Source organism: Peromyscus californicus, unplaced genomic scaffold (assembly GCF_007827085.1).
Source record: "Peromyscus californicus insignis strain IS unplaced genomic scaffold, ASM782708v3 Scaffold_3__1_contigs__length_106647218, whole genome shotgun sequence".
Taxonomy (NCBI): Eukaryota; Metazoa; Chordata; class Mammalia; order Rodentia; family Cricetidae; genus Peromyscus; species Peromyscus californicus.
Window position 1 is genome coordinate 95,488,257 of NW_026294551.1, and position 16,268 is coordinate 95,504,524.

Here is a 16,268-nt window from a genome sequence, read left to right on the forward strand (position 1 = left end):
TGGTGGACTCGTCCCAGAAGACCTAAATCTCTAGGCTTACCCTGCACAGCCTCAGTACTGCTGATGATGGAGTGCAGGGCCTCCTCCTTCTTGTCCTCGGCTGCCTGTGTGCTGTACAACTGTCCCGCAGAAATCCTTGATGCGAGGCTTTGTGTGGGGCCCCGGAATTGGACCGTGGTCCTCTGAAGGTGCAGAACTGGCTTTCCTGTAAGGACAATTGTGAAAAACGGATGGGAATTCCTATTCGAAGGCAGACGTCCTAGCTCACTCACACTGTGCCTGTCTCGCGGAGACCGAAGTGGATCTCAGTCCAGCCCGTGAGGACGAAGGCGCAGCTGCTGTAGCAGGTAGTCTCAGCGGCCTTCCCTTACAGGTTGACTGTCTTATGTATTTTACCAAAAGACACCTGGTTGGTCATGTTTAGCCAGGAGGGGACTCGAAATTGCTTTTGTGACTTCCTGGCAAGCCTGACAGGTCTTGACACCTCTGGCATAGAACTAGGTGGGAGCTGTCTCCACTTGGTGGGATCAGCCTAAGCCTTCAACGGCCACAAAAACCTATAGCCTAGCAGACACTGTACTTCAGCCAGAGGCATGGACCTGGTCTATACTTCTCGGCAGCCCCAAGGGCCAGCTGGCGGGGCCTGGCCTGGCTTAGTAGACATCTAACAAGTCAACACTTGTTAGAGGGATACAGTCAGTCCTCAAGACAGTCTGAGTGAACATCTGGACTGAAAGGAAGCCCCTTCTGCCCACTACTGCTCACCTTTAATCTCTAATCTAGGGAAGGAATAAAAGAATATCCAGAAATGAGTAGTTTTTAAAAACAAATATATCTGGGCCAGTGAGAGGGCTCAGCAGGTAAAGATGCTTGGTAACCAAGCCTGATGACCTGAATTTAATCCCCAGAACCTGCACGATGGAAGGAGAGAACCAATTCCTGGGAGTTATCCTCTGACCTCCACATGTGTGCCATGGCACACAAATGCCCACACATATACACAAATATAAATGTAATTAATTTTTTTTATTATTTTAAATAATGAGTTTGAGTGCCTGTGTGTCTCTGAAACACAATGGCTGGCAGAATAAGGACCGTGAGGGGGAAGAAGGAAATCCCGTTCAGCACAACTCAGTAGCCGGTGTTGGTTCAAACTTCTAGAGTTTGACCTGGGGCAGTTTACTGGAGGCATATTTAAGTCCAGTACAATTTAGGGAAATGTTTCCTGCTGTAACACGATCCCCTGTGCACAAGGATAATCAGATCAAAACTCTTCTCAGTTCTATTGATAGTCTACTTGTGCTATCTTAAGGCCTAGAGGAGGACCTGGCCTCCGTCATACAGACAGTGTAGAGGTCGTCTCGGCTATTAGCCACCTCTGGTCCTGCTCGTGGGAGCTTGGCATGACCTGGCCCTACAGATAGTGCAGAACACAGAGCTATTAACCACCTCCATTCCCAGCCTTCTGGGTGGAAAAACAGGCTATACATCTTTTCCATAGGTTTAACATTCCAAGTTTCCCTAGTGTTATTGTGAGCACAAGGACCTCTGTGCTCCCAACATCTGTGTATGAATTATATGCACATGAGTGTACATGACCAGAGGCTAAACAAAGGTATCAGATCCCTGTGGAGCTGGAGTTACAGGTAGGTGTGCTAGGAACTGAACCCAGGTCCTTTGAAAGAGCAATAAACATTCTTAACAGCTGAACCATCTCTAAACACCCACCCCCCCAGAGCCATAATAACGTGAACAAACTACTATGCCATTAGACACAATAAAGCACAGCAGCCAGGGGGGCTCATACCTTCCTGGACCATGCCTGCAGTGACCTGTGAGGCTGTGCAAGTGAACTTCACTCAGTGTGGTAGTTTCAATGAAAGCAGCCCCATAGGCTCAGAGAGATTGGCACTATTGGGAGGTGTGGCTTTGTTGGAGGAAGTGTGTCATGGGGGTCAGGGTCAGGGCAGCTCTGAGGTCTTGGAAGCTCAAGCCAGGCTTAGTGTATCTCACTCTTCCTGCTGCTGCTGATCTAGATGTAGAACTCTCAACATCTCTCCAGAACCATCTGCCTGCATGGCACCATGCTTTTCGTCATAACGATAATGGACTAAACCTCTGAACTGTAAGCCAGCCCCAATTAAACATCTTCCTTTATAAGAGTTGCTGTGGAAGCTGGGCGGCAGTGGTGCATGCCTTTAATCCCAGCACTTGGGAGGCAGAGCCAGGCGTATCTCTGTGAGTTTGAGGCCAGTCTGGTCTACAGAGAGAGATTCAGGAAAGGCACCAAAACTACACAGAGAAACCCTGTCTCAAAAAACCAAAAAATGAACAAACAAACGAAAAGAGTTGCTGTGGTCATGGTGTCTCTTTACAGCAAAAGAACAGTGACTAAGACACTCGGGAAGAGTGGGCTTTGCTGGCTCCTTCCCTGAAGAATCTCTACAGAGATGTGATGCTAGAAGGCCACAATATTGAAGAACATTGTCAATGTCAAAGACATGGAAGGTATATCATCTGTCACTCAGGATACAGGCCCTGTGAGCATAAGGGATATGGAAAGAAATTGTACCTCTCCCTCCCACAACAGTTAGAAGATAATGTAGTAGTCCCTGCTATGAGTACACTTGGTGAATATGATACGAGTTTACAAGTAATTAGTTTTCCAGTATGATTTTAAAAATGTTTTTGAAGATGACCATATGTGTAGAGGCTTTACCAGAAAATGTCATTTTTACTGCAGGTTACAAAGCTGACCTCCAAAGGACTGCACACACGTGCTCAGCTTGGTAAAACTGGCTCTTCACCAGCCCCAGTTGTCCAGTCTGAAACTGTCCTGGGTACAAACTGAGGTCAAGCACACTAACACACTGTGAAATGAGCCTGGCTTCTCAAAGCTGGAGCAGGAAAGGGGGAAGGGCTAGGACCTGAGTGCTGCCCTGGAGTGAAGGTACCACACAACCAGGACATAGACCCCTCGTCATGGAGACCGGAAATAAAAGCCGACACACAGCGTGTGTACCTGTGCGGGTGCATTTCCTAACCCTGTCCACTGACGGATGGTAACACCCTGATAGCAACAAGCACCCTCAGGCTAGGGCCTTCTCAAGCTGTCTAGTAGTCACCCCTTTCTTAGGAACACATTGGTCCCGGGCAAACTGGAACCATTCTGCCATTCCTAGTAAAAGGAACACGTGCTCTGTGTGGTGGGTGCACACGTGAGCCTAGAACTCTGTGGTGCCAGACAGCGAGGAAGGACTCGGCACCGAGGGATGAGTCAGGACAACACCTCCAACCCGAAGGCACTTTTAGTGTAGAAACTGGGATGATCTGAGCAAAACTGTAACAGTAGCTACTCCAGACTTCAGTCTGACAAATAGAATCCATAATTTGATGTACAGGGAAGAGAGGACAACCTTTTTTTAATAGGAAAATTGCCATGGAATGATGGAAAACAAGTAGAAAAATCAAGCTCATATCTGTGGCAGACAGAAATTACTGACAGATGTCAACAAACAACAACTGTACAGTATTTGTGTATCCTGAAAAAACATTTGTTGATTTCAAAGAGAAAGTCAATGACTTTATCGTAGAGGGAAAATGACTCCCACATCAGGAGACCTGCCATCATGATGAGACACACTATCCTTCCTCTGCTATCTTTTTGCCAAAACTGCGTCTCTATCTAATCATAAGAAAACATTAGATAACCCTTAAACTGACAGACATCCTAGAAGACCACTGGCTGGAATTCCTCCCCAGGGCTGCAGTCCAGACGGACAGACTGAGGGGAGCTCAGAGATGACAGAAGACAGAAGAGATACAACTAAGATCAGGAATACAGGATCAAGAGTTCAAGGAACAGCTGGAGCTACATGAGACCCTGTCTTAAAAAAGATTTGGGGGAGTTGGCAAGATGACTGACTGGGTAGTGTTTACCACACAAGCCCAGTGACCTGAGTCTGACTCCTGAAACCCACATAAACATGGGAGAAAACTGCTCTCTCAAAAGTTGTCCTCTGCACACACAATAATGACAAATAATCATCTGAATGGTGCACAGCTGTAATACTAGCATTTGGAGAGCTAAGATAGGAAGACTCTATGTTTGAAGCCAGCCTAACTACATTAGGGAAACAGTCCCAAAACAGAAAAAAACAAGCTGTCTACAACTTGTAGGTCAGATGTGGACTCTCAGCTACTGCTTCAGCGCCATGCCTGCCTAGGGCCATGCTCCCCACCATGATGGTTATAAACTAACCCCCTGTAACTGGACCAAAAATGTGTCTACCATCTCTGTGAAGGGAACCAACAGACAGCTGAACCGACTTCCTGCTGCTAGTGTGGGTGAGATGGTGATTCCACAGTTAAGACAAACTAGATCTAAGAAAAAGGTCCATCCAGCAGTGGTAATTTGACAGCAAAAGTCGTATGGTAGAAGAGATGGGGTGCGTCTTTATTTTGAAGATAAAAGCAGAGGACACAGTAAACAATACAGACGAGGTAAAGTCCTGCCAGCATAGGTCCAGCTGCAAAGGAGTATGCAAACTTGTGGCCCAGAATTACATCCAATACAGGCAGCATTGCATGTTTTTCCAGTGTATTTTGTAAAATACATCCATTAAAAAGTGGGGAGGACCAGATTTAATTCCAGGTTAGCTGAACTTTCTATTCCTTGAAAAATAACCCAATAACCCAATATAGTGTCTGAATAAGACATTAAACACACTATCTGCACAATATCGGTTTTCATGTTTCCCCCACACCCTAAAGAAAAGCCACAAACCTCAAAGGCAGGCCCCAGCCTTCTCCTGTTACAGTACTGGATGGCCTGGAGCTCACAGAGGAGCACTGATAACGTGACTGACATTGCTGACGATGTAGGCACGCACTCACACACTCTTAGCCAGTGTCCATGATGTTTGCCCTCGCTGCAACCACATCCCTCTTTCCACAAGAACTGCTTCCAGACCTGGCTCAAGGCCCCTTGTGGTGTCCTCCCAGGCCTGCTTTTGCCCACTGTTCCTAGTAATCCCTCCCTACTATGAATTCACCACTCACTTTCTATGCTGTTCATTTCAAATTATTTTTTGTGTGCTGGTTTGGGGCATCCCTTCTATTAATTCGTTAATATATAATTTATCTCATTAAATTACAACAGGGACAGGCTTTCATTTCCTGGTATCAAATTCTCATATTACAAAAGTAGATCTTTCTGAGAATATAAACCCAGCATCACTGAGTTCCAACAAAAACAGTTTTTGGTTCAGGGGAGTAGGAAACCTTGCAGAGGTTGTTCAGTCCAGCTTTCAAGGGGAAAAAAGTCACCTGACCACAGGAGCCACTCAAGTGAGCTAGGAGAGAAAACACCTGAGCTATGGGCTTGACTTCACAAAGGTCACCCACCCTTCCTACAGACCTGTAACTGTTCTTACTAGAGCTCTGCTTCATTAAGGCACCTCAGGGGTGAGCAGTGTTGTAAGTTGTGAGACACACTGGCTGTTTTTCTGAAATTAGAAATTTCAATCAGATCATCTCTATGACACAGGTGAGAGCTAGTTTACATGGAGTGTCACTTCCTGTCTGGCTGAGCTGTATCCTACCAGGACAAGTTTATTATAGACGACAACCGTGAATTTAGGACCACCACAAAGACAAAATCCAGGGCTGCTCTGGAGAAACAATCAATCAATCAATCAACAGCAGCGGGTTTGGAGGGCTGATACAACATGGAAGCAGACTGAAATCAGAGCTTTAATGAAGTGGTCAAATCGTATATAGTTTCTCCGCCTAATACCCAAGGAGAATTATTGCCACCACAGAAGCTGGAAATAAAAGGGAATCCTAGTCGGTGAAAAGGAGCACCAAATTTTGCAGCTATGCTTCGGGGAGACTCTGGAGTCAGCCTCTGTGAACAAACTGGGCCGACCAGCCAGGGCAGAGGAGGTGTTTGCAGAACATGATGCAAGGGTACAAAGAGGAAATCAGAGAGAAGATGCCAGTCCACCGCTAGAGGAGTAAAACAGTCTGTCAACTAGTATCCATGCAGATGCAAATCACACAAGGTGTCTTCTACAGCAAGCTCTTTTTAGTGTTCTTGGTGGTGCTGAGGACCAATTGAGGGCCTATGCAAGCCAAGCAGAAACTCTGACTGAGTTACACACTGACCCTTAGGCACTGTGCACTGTTTTTTGTTTTGTTTTGTTTTGTTTTTTTTAAAGAATACTCAAATGTTGGAGAAGATACTATGGAGTTCTCTTAAGGCAGTTTTGCTATTAGAGAATACATACACAGACAAACCCCGCCTCAAAAAACAAACACACAAATAAATAAATAAATAAATAAATCGAGTCAAATTTGGCAAAATCTGCTAACAAACAAAAAACGGCACTCTGGAACATCAATTCTAAAACTGAATACACGTTCCTCAAGACTAAAGCACTCACTCAAACTTTACCACATAGCAACAATTTTTGTGTTCAGCAGAGCATTTAGTGGAGGATGAGTAGCTAGCTGTTGGAAAAGCCACTGTACCGTGCACCAGTATATGCTAACATGAAAAGTTGTGTAAGGAATGGTGGAAACTTCGAATAAGATTCTTTAGCACAATTCACATTTGACTTGGGCCCTTTTATGTAAAAAGTTGTAAATACATATACCTTATGTGTATGTTACGCTAACACCTTCACCATTACTTGAGTAGAGGGTGGGAAAGCACAGATTAAGGTCCTTTACTCTCTCCATTCCCTGTTGTATCTTTAATTCCAGACCCTGGGGATGCAGGGACCAACCCCTCCGAGTTCACCGGTTTCCTGAAGTCCGGGGTGACTATTGGTTTTGTTCAGTTTCTTCCCCAGGGCTTGAGCTCTGCGGGAATTGAGCGTGTGCACAGCTGCGTGCAAACGAACCAGTGAACCCAAGTGCGGGAGACTGCCATCAGGAACGCCAGGGGCTGACCAGACCATGCTGGGGGTGCCTGCGATTCGTCTCCCTAGAAGCAACCGCACTTCCCTGTCCCCGTCCCAACGTGGTAGCCCCCGTGCTGTGCGGCCTCCCACCAGTCCAGAGAGCGCCCGGCCTCAGACGCTGCCTCTGCGCTCTTGCGCCGCGCTCACCTCGCCGGACACCCGCCAGCGTGGGAGCCCGCAGTGTAGCCTGCAGCCCGCGGCCCCACAGCAGCACAGCCCGCAGCTCGCGCGCCATGCCTGCGTCCCAAGCGCCACGAACAGCCACGAGCGGGGAGGGAGGCTTTCCGCAGGGGCGGTGCAGTGACGTCATGGCGAGCGACGGGCTCGGGCTGCCCAAGGTTCTGCCTGCGCGGGGGAACGCGGTCGGAGCAAACCCCAGCACGGGGGCCTGAGGACCGGACTTTTTGACCTTGGATGTCAGTGACAAGGGCGTGGAGGGTGTGGGGGTTGTGTCCCCGGAGCTTCGGCTGCGCCTAGGCGCGAGTATCCCGTTCTCGAGATGTCACTACCCAGGCTGGAGTGTGGACGAGCGGGACCTACCCAACCATGTGTTTCTGTGCGTTTGGGCCACTGGGAGAAGTCTCCTATGGCAATGCCAAAAAGCTACAGTGACAAAGAGATTTTAGGTTTGACTATCATTCACCAAAACGTGAACTCAGTAACCAACAACTCCAGAAGTGGACTTACCCGTTCATTGTGACTTTTCTCCCGCCTGGAAGTTTGCTTGGGGATCCAGGCCATAAACCTGGTCTCGAACGCCTGATCCAAACTCTCTGGCCACTTCCTAAACAGATGGCCTGTTAACGCTCTTATCTTAGAGTAAAGCCCAGGTGGCACCTTTGTGACAGGTTCTCACTTGCTAAATATATTTTGCTATGATCAAATTTTACAAAAATGTTAACGTGGTTGCTTAGCTTGCTACCAGACACTAGTCCCAACTGCAGGAACATACACGCGACACAAAACGATTTACTTATAATTTGTAAATGGGGATGCAAAAAATCCAGAAGTTCTGAGTCAGGAGCGGTTACCTCCCGGATCCTGGATAGACTTGAAATGTTGGCAGAGGGCAGGCATGTTTAGGAATGCTTCCAGGTTGAATAGGTCAAGGACAGCTCTCACATTCTTGATTTATAGATGGAAAATAGAAAAAGAATGGACAGGTTTAGGAGGCCAGAGAGATGGCTCAGTCTGGAAATGTTTGATACCCTGATGTCCCCAAGAAAATGACAGGGCAATGTGCGCTTGTAATCTCAGCACTAGGGAGAAAGGGAAGAGAATCCTTGGTCAGGTCTTGCTGACCAACCAGTCTACACAAATCTCTTAGCCTCAGGTTCAGCAAAAAGACTGTTTCAAAATGTAAGGTGGAGAGGAGCTGAGGAAGACATATTTCATTGAACGCCTAACGGCTATCCCCACTCCACAGCCAGTTCTGCTCCTATAGACCCACATCCTCCACTACCAACCCCACACTTCCTCATTAGAGTCCTACCATGCATGTCCTTTCTGGGATCCTTAGAATCGGTTTCTGGCTTCTGTCTCTGCCCACAGGCCCTGCATTACCTACCCTACCCTGCCTGGGTCCCAGTCATGTCACCACACAGAATAGCTTCCCTGGATCGAGACACCTCCCAGTTCATTCCTTTAATTCCCCATTCTGGAATCGTCCTTTCTGTCAGAACTGACTGAGCAATCTATAGAACACCATATCTGGCTCAGAGCAGAATGTTTAGAAAAGGTGAAGTGACATTTGGCAAAGGAGAACCTGGGCTTTTTAGTTAAGGATGGGGATGTAGGGTCTGTTCATTGTAAACCAACTGCATTGCAGGCAAACCAAACCTAGGCCCTCCTGTCGTCCGCCCATTCCCGGAAAACCAAAGTTTGGACCTATGTATCTACCAAGGGTCAGGAACAGGAAATGACTTCCTACAAAACTCCAAGGGCCTAGGCCGGGCGGTGGTGGCGCACGCCTTTAATCCCAGCACTCGGGAGGCAGAGTCAGGCGGATCTCCGTGAGTTCGAGGCCAGCCTGGGCTACCAAGTGAGTCCCAGGAGAGGCGCAAAGCTACACAGAGAAACCCTGTCTCGAAAAACCAAAAAAAAAAAAAAAAAAAAAACCAAAAAAAAAAAAAAAAAAAAAACCAAAAAACTCCAAGGGCCTTTTGTACCCTCTAGCTCCAACTACAGTGGTTGTCTAACAGTGGCCCACTTCAGACATCTCTTGACATTTGCCTCTTGCCCTGCCTGTTCCCACTTCCCAGCTTAGGGACTTTAGTCATTTCTTTTAGTGCTCATTCCAGGAAGGAACATGGGAATCTATCTTGTCTTAGTGGCCCATATCTGTGCCAACCTCTCAGGAATCCCGGGCAGTACCACAGATAATAAAGGAGTCCTGGCAGCAGGAGGGAAAATACCCGTAAGATGTCAGGAACAACTCTTCAGTTCCCCTTTGCACACAACAGACTTTAAAGGACCTTTGTGTTCAGATTCTCACTCTAGCTTGGAACTTTCTGTATCATTCTCCTCCCAGGATCCTTTATCTGAATTTCATAGATCAACCAACAAGTATGGGAAATGTCAGCCTGCAGGTTTCCTTGTGACAACAGCCATGGAATACAAGAAAAAAAGACCCAAAGGCCATCTCAGCTTCAAGCCTCTAGTAGGAATTTTGTAGAATGGACAAAGTGGGGTCCATCAGCTCAATTCTGTGGATAGTAGGCTCATCTGACTCCCTTTGAACTTTTGTTTAGTGAAAAGTGAATTATCAAAGATTTCTAACAAATCCTCTATAACCCCGTGAGCACGAGGAAAGCACTGTTTTAGACAGTTTAGGTCAGCTGCAGACGCATTCACTGAACTCCTTGGGAGTCTGCTTTTAGTTTGGGTTCTGAACCATTTCTCCAGTGTGAACAAACTGTTCTCCACCTGCACCTAGCATTCACAACACAATTAGAATGACCAATGCATGTAAAACACCCAGTACCTATCAGGCTACTGTGTATTGTTAGTCCCAAATGGGCAGACTTATTCCTACATTCTCCAGGCTTTCTACAATGTCTGGGCATAGAACTGCTTCCCAATACACTGTCCTGTATTGTATTTCCTGGCATCACAGTGGTTACCAACTCACAATCACCTTAATGAGAAGTGTTGTTTTTTAAAACACCAGCTTATTCTGTCATGCAACACTAAAATTAAACGTTGATTCAAATACAACCTTTGCCCCTCCCCTTTCTGAGACAGGTCTCTAACTATGTAGCCCTGGCTGTCCTTTAATTCCCTATATGGATCTTTGGGTTTGAGGTCTTCCAGATTCTTCTAGCTCTAGCTCTTCTGGGATTAAAGGCATGGGCTACCATGCCCAGCTGGCCCCATTTAATAGAAACCAAATGAAAGTTATGTCTTCACCCCACCAGTGCAGAATAGCATGTTATCTGTGGACATAACATTCAGTTCTTTTTTTTTTTTTTTTTTTTTTTTTTTTTCGAGACAGGGTTTCTCTGTGTAGCTTTGCGCCTTTCCTGGAACTCACTTGGTAGCCCAGGCTGGCCTCGAACTCACAGAGATCCGCCTGGCTCTGCCTCCCGAGTGCTGGGATTAAAGGCGTGCGCCACCACCGCCCGGCAACATTCAGTTCTTAAATGCTAGTTTCTAAGAGCCTCAAATGCATGTAGGGTTGACACCAGGCATCTTCAGTTGTTCAATGATCAGCAGCTGAGCTAACGCTAAGGGGATCATTAGCCAATCGGAACCACCTTTGAATCCAAGCAGTTTTACCAGCTTTTATTATAAACACCAGCACATTTCAAGTTCCCTCTTTTTGATCACAAATATAGGACTTTTTTCTTCTCCTCTTAAGTATACAGCATGAGACACAGTGTCTGGGCACTCCAGCTCTTACAGAAATTTCCTTAGGACAAACTTAGGGATAGTATCCACAGCCCACACCCTCAGCCACATCCTTCGACATCCAGATGGACAACTGCACAGGATGCAGACTCCAAGGAGGTTGGTACATAGCTTTGAACTTCAGGATAACCTGAAAAGGATGTCCCCATTGCCCACATTAAAAGGCTGCACATTGCCAAGTGCCACCTTCTGAGTGGGGCTGAGAGCAGCTCTTCTGAGGCTCCAGTTCCTCTTCTTGTTTGAACACATGGCTTGGGGCTTCCCAATCGGCAGCAAAGGGAATTCTGAAGAGAGCCGAGAATGTGCAAGGACCCATCAAGCTGAACAAGGATGGAGCATCACCTCTGGAGGACTTGGGACAGCGCTTAGTTGGGGAAGTTAGATGATGGCCTATTCCTTACCTGGTCTTATCCACAGTATTAAAATCCAAGATTCAAAATTCTACATTCAAAACTCTAATCTTGAAAGGCTTCGTCAAATTTAGATTTCCAAGTATCAGGAATTTTGAAAATACTTCTGTGAACTTAAAAGGCCAAAAGGAAGGCTATTTGGGTCATGATTTCTAAATTGAGCTGCCCCCACCCCCATCTAGACCACTCTTTTGTTGGAAGACAGGTTTTTTTTTTTTTTTAAAAAAAAAAGTTCCCTGGGAGCAGCAGGCTAGGGGTCGAGTTCCCCCGTTAGTGGCCCTCCTCAGATGTGACATTTACAGTACTCAGGAGCTACCATCCCCTGCTCAGGAAGGGCACCTGTAACTGGACTTCATGAGCGAGTAAGACCATGAAGTAGCAGCCCCCAGGGTGGCACCAGGCCTGCAAAGCCCTAATGAGGCCACATGGGGCAGGCTGATGGAGGTAACCTCCCTGTTGAACTTTTGGGGAGGGGAGGTCAGGAACCACCTCAAGTCCCTGGAGCACCCTTTGCATTGATTGTGGGATCTGGGTAGAGAAAGGGGGGCTGTCTGGAAAAAAAAGGGCAGGAGCCCTCCCCACAGGGGCAGCTGGCCAACGAGGAGGAGGACAGGAAGAGTGGGCTGGAGGCAAAGTGCTGTTTCTGACCCAGCGGTGACTGTCCCTTGTGGCATGGGTGACATTCACCTGTGAGTATTGGATATGCAAGGCAATGCTAAGATGCCTCCTCACTCTGCACAGGGACCCCCCCCCCCCTTCCCCTTGGTGGCCATAAGCCTGGGACACTTCCCAGCTGCCACCCACGCTGCAACCATGACTGCAGCCCCGACCTCTCCACTCTGAGCGAACAATCAGAACCATGTCTTACAAAGAACAGACTCCAAAAATATATATAAATAAATAAAAACCTTAAACATTCTTACAGGGATCTTAAAGAACAGAATACATGTTAAAAACTTCAGTAATTTATATCAATTTTAAGCGATACTTTATATACAATGGGGAAAAAAACACATGCATAGTCCAAATACAATGTTGAAAACAGCATTTTCATAACAAAAAAACCCCCGAACACTAAGTGTTAATATCATGTACATGAATTCAAGAAGGACCACCCTTTTTGTCTGTTGCACACAGTTTATTTAACAATATGATATAAGAAATGAGTTGGTACGTTACCATTCTATACAGTGATTGAATCTTCTTGAATTTTCTTATTTATAGTAATTATAGCGCTTGCATGATTTACACTAGAATTGCTTTTCCTCATTTCAAGTTTCACATAGAAGAAAGAAAAGAATGCTTCTTCTCTATTAACATTAGCATGGTCTAAGAGAGTGATCATCCCTATTTTTGTCTAAAACCAGTTTTATCAGAGAAACAAAGCAACAATTTCTACATCTGCAAGACAAGAGGCTGGCTTAAGCCAGCATGTATAGATAAATGTGTGTGGGTGTGTACATGTGTGCACGCCGGAGTCAATTCCTATCGTCCAGGGGTAATACTTGGAGATGCCCACAGAGTTCACTATAGAAAAAAATCTTCCCGCAACATCAGCTCGTTATCGGGACACATTATAAGATGCATTATTTCTGGAACCAGTTTCTGAGTATTATTTTTCTTTTCACTTTTAAACATAAATGTTTAAGTCTTGAAAATACAAATAAAAAATATGAATATAATGAACTTGTTTTTCCCATTAAAAAAAGGCATGAGTCACCAGCAATGACGACAAAAAAGAATCCAAACAACCCCCCACCCCCCAAACAGAAAAAAAAAAAAAAGAAAGAAAAAAAAGAGAGAAAAAGCCGAGAGAGAGACCGACCAGATATTTAAATCAACTGGTTCTTAACAAAAAAATATATTCTTTGTATTGTTTCTTTAAGCATCAATCCACCCTTCCATGCTTGGGAGTCACAGTCCCATCTAGGCTTAATAAAAAGAGCCCAGATGCCTGGATTTTCAGTACAAAAAGTCCAAGAACATGAAAGGGGAGGGGGGAAAAAAAAACAAAAAACAAAATAAAATAAAATCCCCCAAACAAAAAAACAAACACCCAATGCTCTCATAATGCTACAAACCCTCCACAAACTTTTCTAGTGTGTCTCCCGTGGTATCACCAACCAGGGACAGTTCACTGGACAGCGCGCTCCTGTTGGGGGTATTCAGCTGGGGGAGCATTGCACTCTGTTCAGGGTTCCCAAGGTGTCCCTGATCCATGGAGCTGGCCATGGTGACTGCGAGTCCGGGGTGGGGGGAACCAGTCTGGGGTGAAACATGGTGTGGTGAAGGCTGGGGCTGTATCCGTGGTGATGGGCTGGAATGTGGAGGTTGGGATTGGGGCCGCGGAGACTGGACAGGGGCTGGAGACCGCACCTGGTTACTAAGGGATGTGGCGATCTGTTGGCCGGGGAGATGCGAGGCCTGTGGCTGTCCTGAGAGCATGTGCTGCTGGGGGCTCATGGGGTTCGGCTGGCCTGGTGACCCAATCTGCTGCTTCATCTGCTGCTGCTGCAGAATTCGCTGCTGTAGGGCCTGCTGAATGTTGGGGGTGCTGTCTGCCCCCAGCCCAGGCTGCCCCATTTGGCCGAGTTGTCCCATCGGTGCAGCCATCTGGCCCATGGAGCTGCCCTGGATGGGGAGGTGCTGTTGCATACGTTGTTGCTGCATGGCTGGGGCGTAGCCTCCAGGTCCTTGCGGTTGCTGGAACTGGCCGTGTCCTGCCATGCCCCCAGCCATGCTGGCACTGCTTTGTTGCTGCTGTTGCTGTTGCTGTTGTTGTTGCTGCTGCTGCTGTTGGTGCTGTAGCAGCTGTCTCCTCACCATTTCTCGGTACTGTGGATTCATGTTTGCCATGTTGGGGTTGTGTCCTGGGTTCATGATGTTCAGAGCCTGTCCCTGGGGGTTCAGGCCTCCCATTGCCTGTTGCTGTGGAGGCACACCAGGCCGTGGCACACCAGCTTGCATTGCATTCAGGTTCTGCAGGCTGGGTTGCTGGTGCATGCCGGGCTGGGGCTGCATACCAGGCTGGGACTGAAGTCCAGGCTGGGGCTGCATGCCAGGCTGATTGGCCACATACTTGGCTGTGCGCTGTTTGATGAAAGCTGCCATTAGCTGTGGGTTTGATTTGAGGATGTTCAGCACCTGCTGCTGCTGCTGAGGGGAGCTGGGTGACTTCAGGGTCCGCAGCAGGTCTTGCAGGGCACTTGGCGAGATGCTCCTTGGTGGCTGCACATTGGGCATCCGTGGCCCAGCCACGGCTGCCTGGGCCTGCATGGACATTACAGGCCTGGGCATGCCTGGCATTGGCTGCTGCTGGGGGATGGGTGCCTGCTGCCACTGCCCAGGTGGCATGCTAGACATGACAGGCCCACTGACTTGATTGGGACGGGGCACATTCAGGCCCACAGGGGCCATCTGGCTCCCTGGGGTTCCCATACCTGCACGCCCTGGGGGCATGCCATTGTTGATGTTTGCTCGGTACAGGTGCTGCTGCTGCTGGGCCTCACGCTCAATTTGCCGAGCTGCTTCCACTGCTGCAGGTGGGGGCTGGGCAGGGGGTGGGGGAGCTGGCACCTGGTTGGTAGGCTTCCCAGCAGACACTATCGTGGGGGGCTGAGTCCGGGTTACATTAGGGAAGCCAGCTGGTGACATGTTTACAGGTGAAGGCTGAGGCTGGGCAGGGGGCTGTGGTGTTTGGGGTGTGCTGGGCTGCTGCGTGGGGGTCCCGGGTGGTGCTGAGGTAGGAGAAGGCAAACTCTGCTGAGGCACATTGCGGGTGTTCATGGTAGCCATTCGCCGGCGCATGAGCTGGGCCTGCTGCAGGCGATGTTGGATCTGCTGCTGGCGGAGCTTGTGTTTGATGTTGAGGCAGAAGGGCACAGGGCATTTATTTTCTTGGCAGTGTTTGGCGTGGTAGCAGCAAAGAGCAATGAGCTGCTTGCATACTGGACATCCTCCGTTAGTCTTGCGCTTACAACCCTTGGTGTGCTGCACGACTCGTTTCATCTTCTGGCAAGATGGCAGAGAGCAGTTGGCATTGCGACACTGGCAGGCATGGACCAGGGACTGGATGCAGCGTTGGATGCTGAGACGCCGGGACTCCTGGGGGCTCTTGGATTGTGGCTCACCTTGACTGCTGCCTTCATCGTCTAGACCCAGCCCCCACTTCACCATCTTATGGGTGTGGCTCTTGGTGTTGTAGCAATTGATACAAAGGTCATAGTCCTGTAGAGAAGCAAAAGGGACAGACCAATATCAGCACAGGCCCAGCATGAGCAGATTCCCTTGGGCATAGGGCATACTGTAGGTCCAAGGCTTGAGAAGTTATTAATGGTCCCCACTTCCTTCATTTCATGTGCTTTGAGAAAAGCATCAAGACCTTACTTTGAGACTTAACATCGAGAACTAAGAACACCATGGCCATTTCCTCTAAGTACTACCAGAGGACATGGGGACACTATCCCCAGGAGAAAGGCAACAAATCATCTTTTCCCAACACAGAAGCTCAAGTGGCTGAGAGATACTTGAATTTAGTCACTAAAAAGGAAGGATTAAATTTGAAGGGGGTCTTGGGAGATAGTTCAGTGGGTAAGAGGATTTGATGGTCAAACATGAGGACCCGAGTTTGGATCCTCAGCATTCACACAAAAAAATTCAGTGCTTGTAATTGCTGCACTGGACGGAGAGGAGGTAAGAGGACTGTTGCTTGCTGGTTACCAGCCTAGCACAAGGTTCAGTGACAGATACTTTCTAAGGAAATGAGGTAACGATCTACAGAGCAATTCTCCTCTGACCTCAGTATGCATACACTCAAGTTATTCTACAGACACACATACCACCCCACACAAAGCTGAGAAGTCCTATGGCTGGGTCTAGAAATTGTGCTCAAGCGAAGTACACATAAAGTCCTAAAATCAGAAAAGTAGAAAGAGAACAGAGAAGCCTGGAGAAAGAGGGAGAAAATCAAGAATTTAAAGGT

General features: G+C 47.7%; 2 protein-coding genes across 2 annotated transcripts in view; both read right to left on the bottom strand.

The window, feature by feature from the left end:
• Trap1 (TNF receptor associated protein 1) overlaps positions 1-7,249 on the bottom strand; it is a 32,562-nt gene extending 25,313 nt beyond the window's left edge. The window contains exons 1-2 of the mRNA XM_052759236.1: positions 7,116-7,249; positions 41-205 (exon numbers count right to left, since the gene is read on the bottom strand). Of these exons, the coding sequence (XP_052615196.1) occupies positions 41-205; positions 7,116-7,203 (253 nt within the window). The 5' untranslated portion in view covers positions 7,204-7,249. The remainder of the gene's footprint in view (positions 1-40; positions 206-7,115) is intronic.
• Positions 7,250-10,736: 3,487 nt separating this feature from the next.
• The window catches only part of Crebbp (CREB binding protein), a 141,728-nt gene continuing 136,196 nt past the window's right edge, over positions 10,737-16,268 (bottom strand). Inside the window, 1 exon segment of the mRNA XM_052759244.1 lies at positions 10,737-15,514. Coding sequence (XP_052615204.1) covers positions 13,361-15,514 — 2,154 coding nt within the window. The 3' untranslated portion in view covers positions 10,737-13,360.